This window comes from Eriocheir sinensis, chromosome 52, assembly GCF_024679095.1.
Source record: "Eriocheir sinensis breed Jianghai 21 chromosome 52, ASM2467909v1, whole genome shotgun sequence".
Classification (NCBI taxonomy): Eukaryota; Metazoa; Arthropoda; class Malacostraca; order Decapoda; family Varunidae; genus Eriocheir; species Eriocheir sinensis.
This window is the reverse complement of record NC_066560.1, coordinates 3,362,292-3,370,029: the sequence shown is the minus strand read 5'-3', so window position 1 is coordinate 3,370,029 and position 7,738 is coordinate 3,362,292. Positions and strand designations below refer to the sequence as shown.

The 7,738-nt window shown below is 42.7% G+C and overlaps 1 protein-coding gene across 1 annotated transcript in view; it reads right to left on the bottom strand.

The window, feature by feature from the left end:
* LOC126982904 (tubby protein homolog) overlaps positions 1 to 7,085 on the bottom strand; it is a 36,813-nt gene extending 29,728 nt beyond the window's left edge. The window contains exon 1 of the mRNA XM_050835185.1: positions 6,909 to 7,085. Within this exon, the coding sequence (XP_050691142.1) occupies positions 6,909 to 7,017 (109 nt within the window). The 5' untranslated portion in view covers positions 7,018 to 7,085. The remainder of the gene's footprint in view (positions 1 to 6,908) is intronic.
* Between the last annotated feature and the right edge of the window lie 653 nt (positions 7,086 to 7,738).

Below are 7,738 nucleotides of genomic sequence, written 5' to 3'. Positions count from 1 at the left end.
GAGGCGAATCAACTTGAATGGGAAAAGATAAACTGAAACCAAATTGGCGAGAAGGTGAAGTGAGGGGAGAAGGGAAGGGAGACAGCGAGGGGAGAAGGAGAGGAAGAGAGATAGGAGAAGAGGAGGGAAACAGAGAGGGGAGAGAACGGAAGGAAGGCAGGGAGAGGGGAATAGGGAAAGTCAGCCACGAGAGGGGAGAGAGAACAGATAGAACGAAAAAGAACGAGGAAAAAGAGGAAAGAGATGTGCTGGATTGTGGTGAGTTCCAGAGGGTAGGAGATAAAAAAAAAAGAAGCGGGAAAGGAGGGAAATGTATGAAAAAGGTGGAGAAAGAAAAAAAAGGAAGGAAAGTGAAAAGTGAAAGATTAGAGCAAGCGATGATACTAAATAGGAAGGGAAGATAAAGTAGATAATAGATAATAGGGTAAAGAAAAGGGTGATATGATATGGAGGGAACAAAAAAGGTGATAAAAGGAAGGGTGAGTCGGGGAAAGAGATAACGGAGAGGAAACAGGAAGAACACAAAAATAGAACAAGGTACAGAAGAAAAAACAGAACAAAATTACGAGATAACATAAGTGTGATGAGAGAGAGAGAGAGAGAGAGAGAGAGAGAGAGAGAGAGAGAGAGAGAGAGAGAGAGAGAGAGAGAGAGAGAGAGAGAGAGAGAGAGAGAGAGAGAGAGAGAGAGAGAGAGAGAGAGAGAGAGAGAGAGAAAAAGGGGAAACTAGAGAAGAGGGGAAAGTGAAGTGAGGTATCCAGTTGGAGGAGGAGGAGGAGGAGGAGGAGAAGGAGGAGGAGGAGGAGGAGGAGGAGGAGGAGGAGGAGGAGGAGAAGAAAAAGGAAGAGGAGGAGGAAAGTGAAGCGGACGATTGGGAGGGAGAAGAGGAGAAAGAGGAAGAGGAGTTAGACGTAGCTGAGGATAATAAGGGTTATCACATAGAAAAGGAAGAACACACACACACACACACACACACACACACACACACACACACACACACACACACACACAAAATAATACTTAACAAAATTTATGACATCGTTCTTGCCATATTTTCCCTTAAGATGATCCTTTGCCTTTGCTTCTCTCTCTCTGCGACAAGGTATCGTCCCTTCGGGGTGGAAAATGGCTAACGTAACATCGATTTTTAACAGGGGAGACAATCTAACTTCAATAGCATAATTAGAGACAAAATTGTGAGTTACCTTGAAAGCCATTTATTAGCTAGGGATTCACAACATGGCTTCCGTAACGAGATCCTGCTTGTCGAACCTATTGACCTTTTATAATGACCTCATCTCAGTTTATGACGTAGCAAAATCAGTAGACGTAGTTTATCTCCATTTCCAGAAAGCGTTTGACAAAGTTCGACACCGTTATTTATTTTATAAAATCAAGCAACTAGGTATTGACGGTAAAGTACACCAGTGGATCGCAAATTGGTTGAGCAACAGACAACTAAAAGTGGTGTTTGATGGATTTAATTGAGAGTGGGCGCCTGTCACTAGTGGCGTCCCTCAGGGCTCAGTTCTTGGCCCAGTGCTGTTTATAGTTTACATCAATGACGTTGACGTTGGACTCAATAATCTCATTAGTAAATTTGCTGACGACACAAAGATTGGTAATTCGGTCCTCACTGACGAAGACAGACAAAACCTCTAAGAAGATTTGCATAAAATTTCAGCTTGATCCGATTGATGGGAGATGCCCTTTTATATGGATAAGTGCCAGGTTCTTCAAATTGCTAAAAAAAAGGTTCGATTACGAAATGCGTGGCATTGAATTTTAAAGCGTTCAATGTGTCAAGGACCTGGGTGTCAAAACCGCGTCAATCCTCAAATTCTCACAGCAGTGCACTAACGCAGCTAACAAAGCTAACAGAATGCTCGGCTTCATAAGAGAAAATTTTCATTCAAGATTTTTTTTTTTCGTCCTGGCCTATAGCGCCGGTTGGCTTTCTTGGTTGGGCCCGTCATGCCGCAGGCAAGTGTTTATAGTGGCGCTATCTATTCTTGGCTCATGCTGTCCCCCGGAGCTCATTCTTGATTTCCCTTGGACAGTTCCTCTAGAATCCGGGTTGATGGGTGGTCTTCAGGACAGAATGTGGGTAGTCTTAGGCCACTCGACGGTGACTGAAAAATCCCAGGTTGTATCGGCGGATTCGAACCCGAATCATCCATGACGCGGCGAACGCGGGACCGGCACACTAACCACCCAGCCACCGCCTCAACTAATAATGATGTAATACTTCCACTGTACAGTAGTTTAGTACGACCTCATTTGGAATATGCGGTGCAGTTTTGGTCTCCCGACTACGCGAAGGACATTGCTAAATTAGGTGTTCAACGTAGGGAAACAAAGATGACTTCCTTCCGCAACAAACCTTACGACGAAAGGCTCTCATCCCTTAAGCTGTTCTCTCTTGAAAAACGTTGCTTCCGAAGAAAATTGATCAAATGTTAAAAAAAAAACACTCAACGGTTTTACAAATGAGCAAATCCAATTTGTTTTCGATTGACAACACAGTCCGAACGAGAAATAACGGCACAAAACTTAAGTGTAAACATATAAATTCAGACTACATTAAAATCTTCTTCACCAACGTTGTGGCGCGATAATGGAATAAACTCCCACCTTCAGTGGTCCAATGAAGTAAGATTAATTAATTTAAGGACAAGCTCGACCACCACTTCCTTCAATTTGATATTCACTAGATTCGAAAGTCAAAGTCTGGGTGGCATTGAATTAAATTAAATATAATTTCACTTAGGTATAAGGACAGTCTACCTAGTTTGGACCATGGGGTCTGTGTGATGTAAAATCTCTCTCTCTCTCTCTCTCTCTCTCTCTCTCTCTCTCTCTGACACACACACACACACACACACACACACACACACACACACACACACACACAGATCCCCCCACAAACACAAACACCGAGAGAGAGAAAAAAAGAGGGGAAGGCAAGGGACAATATTGCGCAAGAACGCACACGTACAAACAGGCACACACACACACACACACACACACACACACACACACACACACACACACACACACACACACACACACACACACACACACACAAATATTAAAATGTGACAAAAAATGGAGCTTTGCACAGCGGAACGCATTGTCAACGGAATATTACTTTGTGTGTCATGATGTCTGTTGGTCTGGCAGCCGCTTTTTATTCTTTTACTTTTCCCTGTTTCAATATCATGTCTATATGTTTTGTCTTTTTTCTCTGCCTAGGTGTCTATGTCTTTATTGGAAGGAATATTCTCTCTCTCTCCACTAACCCTGCACCCTCGTCCTCGCCGGCCACTGCGGCTGCCGCGTCCCTTGGCAGAAAATCATACAGAATAATCGTGTTATCGAAATATAGCTATCAAGGTCTGATCGTTACAGAATCAACACGATAAGAAAATACACTGGACCTAGCTCTAGTGGCTGGGTACTCTGGTCAGCAGCGTTACGGTAGGAGAGCAAAACGGTTCTCACGATCCAGTTGGTACGTGCCGACATTGGAGCTCAAGGAAGAGTGACTGAAATTACAATACTGGTCCAGATTTCAATATAGCAAATTTTGTAAGAAAATGGGAAATTTTTAAATGTCTACTTTTATAAGGTGATTCTACCGTAAGCGACTAAACAGGCTAAATTTTAATTCAACATTCTCTTGAGGAGAAAACATATTACAAAGGCAAAAGAAAAGCGATACTTGCTCGAAAGTAAGAATTTATCATGAACCCAAGCGAGAAGTGAAAACCCCTTGAGAGTTAGGGAAAGTGTAGGTAATTATAGGAAATATTGCATCCAACTGTAAACGAATCTAGTCTTTCTTCAAATACATATTAAATAAAAAGAAAATGTTGTCAGGAGTAAAATCGGACCTTCAACTGACAGCGACGATAAATTAGTGGGTTAAAAGTATAACATTGCGAGCAAGTTAAATTAATATTTTGCCTCTCAATAACAGACAGACCGCTAAGTCTACCAACACCTGCACTGACAATAGTATTAATGAAAAATCTTCATGCCCTGCCAAAATTTGGAATAACCGTCGATGAAGTTTTGAAGCCAGTCCAATCGCTTAAACAACTGAAAGTCTAGGACCAGATATCATATTATCTAAACTATATAATTAAAGAAACAAGTTCTTGGAAATGGACTAATTCCAACTCATTGGAAGATGACTAACGATACTTTGACTTTTACGGAAGGAGATTGAAAAATGCAAATGTATTATGGCTTAACAAATTTGGATGACTCCAAATTGTTCATAATCGATGATACGACGCAACAACAAATAACGGCTCTCGACGTAAGTGAAAAGAAATAAACTCAGTTGAACACGACAGGCTCATTTAAAAAAAAAAAAAAAAAAAATCAACCGCTACGTTCTCCACTTTAATATTCGCTAAGAGGTGCAATGTCTTGGTGGCCGTTTGATGCCGTTTCGCACAGGTTTAAGGCAGACCACCTAGTCTATGCAATGTGGGCCGTGTGGTCTGAACATCTATGTAAATCTCTCTCTCTCTCTCTCTCTCTCTCTCTCTCTCTCTCTCTCTCTCTCTCTTTAACCTTTGTCCTCCCTCTCCGTCCCCTCTTTGCTCTCCTTTAATCTTTCTGAAGATGTTTGGAAGATGTTTCATTCAAAGTGAGTCCTTGCTCTCTCTCTCTCTCTCTCTCTCTCTCTCTCTCTCTCTGAGTTAATCCGTTTACCAGGCGCACAAACATAACCTTTTCTTTCTTTTTCAATCATACGTTTTCTTCCTTGGTGGGTTGTGTATGTATTAATATTTCAAGGTCTGGGTACACAATGTTTTTCCTTCTTTCCTTATTAATTAGTTGGAGATGCGAAGGTTGCGTGTCTTGTTAATTAAGTGAAGAGGTGTATACAGGTACCAGGTAATGTATATATACGAGAGAGAGAGAGAGAGAGAGAGAGAGAGAGAGAGAGAGAATGTGGGGAGTAGTTATTTACACGAGTTTCATATTTAACGATTATGAACACACACACACACACACACACACACACACACACACACACACACATACACAAACGTAAACGCATGCACGAAATATACGCTTTCCTGTTTTCCTGTCAGACGAACATTCTCTCTCTCTCTCTCTCTCTCTCTCCTTAATGTCAAAACTTTATTATTCTTTCTTGTTTCCCCTCGAGTGTTATTTTCACCTGTCTTCCGGGTACCCTTACTCTCTCTCTCTCTCTCTCTCTCTCTCTCTCTCTCTCTCTCACACACACACACACACACACACACACAAGCCGCATAAAGGGGCAACTTCCTTCTCTCGCCCTTCACGTTCTTTAAATCCTTATCTATTCTCCGCCAACTCTCCTCCGTTGTTCCTCCAACTCTCACACACTTTTCCAACGAATCCTCTCCACTTTCCTCCTCCTCGTCTATTCTCTATTCTATTTCTTTTTTTAATTTTCTCAGTACTCTCTCTCTCTCTCTCTCTCTCTCTCTCTCTCTCTCCTATTGAACAACTTTCCTTCCTTATTACTGATTTCCCATTTAAGAAACAAAGAACAACAGTTGTTTTAAATGTTTCATAATGCTTAACTTCCTTTTTCAATTTCGTAAGCATGTAATATTCCCGTAAGGTTTCGACCATCTATTTTTCCATTAGATTGCCTTAATTTTCCCTCCCATGTACTTTCAAGATGAACATTTCAATTTCTTTCGTTCTCTTGTACTTCGTTTCTAAAGCTGGTGTTTCAGTATGAGTCGTAACGTTTTCCTTTCCAGTCTGAGTTCCATAAATGTTTCTCCGGCTTTACCGATACTCTCTGTGTGCATATGTATAAGTGCAGCCTTTGTAGATCTAGCTTCCCTTCCCTTCCCTTCCCTCCGTCCACTCCATTACCCTTGAAACGTAATCCTCCTTTGATATGAGCCCAACCGTTTATCTTTACCTCTTTCCTTCCTTCCTTCCTCCCTGCTTTCCTTCCTTCCTACCATCCTTTCTTCCTTCCTTCGTTCCTTTCTCGCTCCCTTCTGTTATACCTTCCTTCCTTCCTCCCTGCTTTCCTTCCTTCCTACCATCCTTTCTTCCTTCCTTCGTTCCTTTCTCGCTCCCTTCCGTTTTACCTTCCTTCCTTCCTTCCCTCCTCCCCTCTTTCCTTACTTAGCCTTTCCATCTCTTCTTTCCTTCAACTATTTTTTTCCATATTGCTTTCCTTCCTTCCTACCATCCTTTCTTCCTTCCTTCGTTCCTTTCTCGCTCCCTTCCGTTCTACCTTCATTCCTTCCTCCCCCCTTCCTTCCTTCCTTCCTTCCTCCCCTCCTCCCTTCTTTCTGTCCTTCCTTACCTTTCCATCTCTTCTTCTTTCCTTCAAATATTTTTTACATCCTTCCTGGCTCCCCTTTCACCTAAAGACGAACGATATTCCGTTAAGATCTTCAATTATTTGTAGCTTTAAACTCCCATCTTCATTTATCATTACTTAATCTTCTTCTCTACCCAATTTATATGTTCCCATTTTCATGTAAGGCCAATTCATCATCTGTTTCCTATTTCCCTTATCCGAATCAGTATCTTCTCTTATTTGTCGGTTGAAACTTCTACTTTCCTTTGTTTTCATCACATATTTCTCTCCTAACCTCAGTCCTCTTATTCCAACCCATTATCTACTGGGTACCAAGATTGTCTCATTGTCTTCCTTTCATATTTAAACACCATTTGCCTTCAGTCCCTATTACTACTACTGCCACCACTACTACAACTACTACTACATTAAAAAACACAACATCAACAACAACCAAAATAAACCCCAAAATACAGTCCTACATCTCCAAAATCACTAAACAGAACAAAACGAGCTAAACCACTTTTCCTCCTCCTCCTCCTCCTCCTCCTTCCTCCCGAGTACTCACCAGAGGCCGGATTGTCGTCCTCGTCATCGGTGAAGTCTGAGGTCTGGCCCATCGCGGGGAGGACCTGGACAGTCGTCATCGGCGCGTCCGGGGAGGCGCCGTCCGTCATAGCGTACTGGAGGGGGCCGTCGTAACCTGGAAGGAGGGAGAGGGAGATTAAGTGAGGACGTAAAGGCGTGTGTACAGCGATAGCAAGGGAAGGGAGGGGGTAGAGGGAGGGAGGGTGGGAGGGGATGGGCAGTGTATATAGAGAGAAGGTATTGGAGGGGTCCGTCGTAACTTACAAAGAGGGAGAATTGGATTAGTTCTGGGCGTAGATGTGTGAGTGTGTGTGTGTGTACAGGGAGTAATGGGAAGGAGGGTGTATGGGGAGTGAGGCTGTAGAGAGAGGGAGGGTGTAGGGAGAGGGAGGGAGGGTGAATAGCGTACTAGATAGGGCCATCGTGACCTACAGACAGTGAGAATGTGATTAGTTGCAGTCGTAAATGTGTGCGTGTGCAGGGAGAGCAAGAAAGGGAGGAAGAGTACGTGGGGAGGAAGGGAGCTTAGCGTACTCGTGGGGGCTGTCGTAACTAGCAGCTGATGGTTAGTTAGATAACATGTGGAAATTAAGAAAACACGCTAATAAATATATATATATAGAAATGACAGAGCTCACATTCTCGGAAATTCAATAGCATAAAAAGGAAAAATTGAATGACGCCCCACGCATGATTCACCAGACAGTGGCAGGGAATATCTGGGTCATAATCTGCATCACGGAGCTTTACATGACACAAACCCAACACCAACGTCGCCATATTGTCGTACTCAGGCTCTTGTATTAGCCG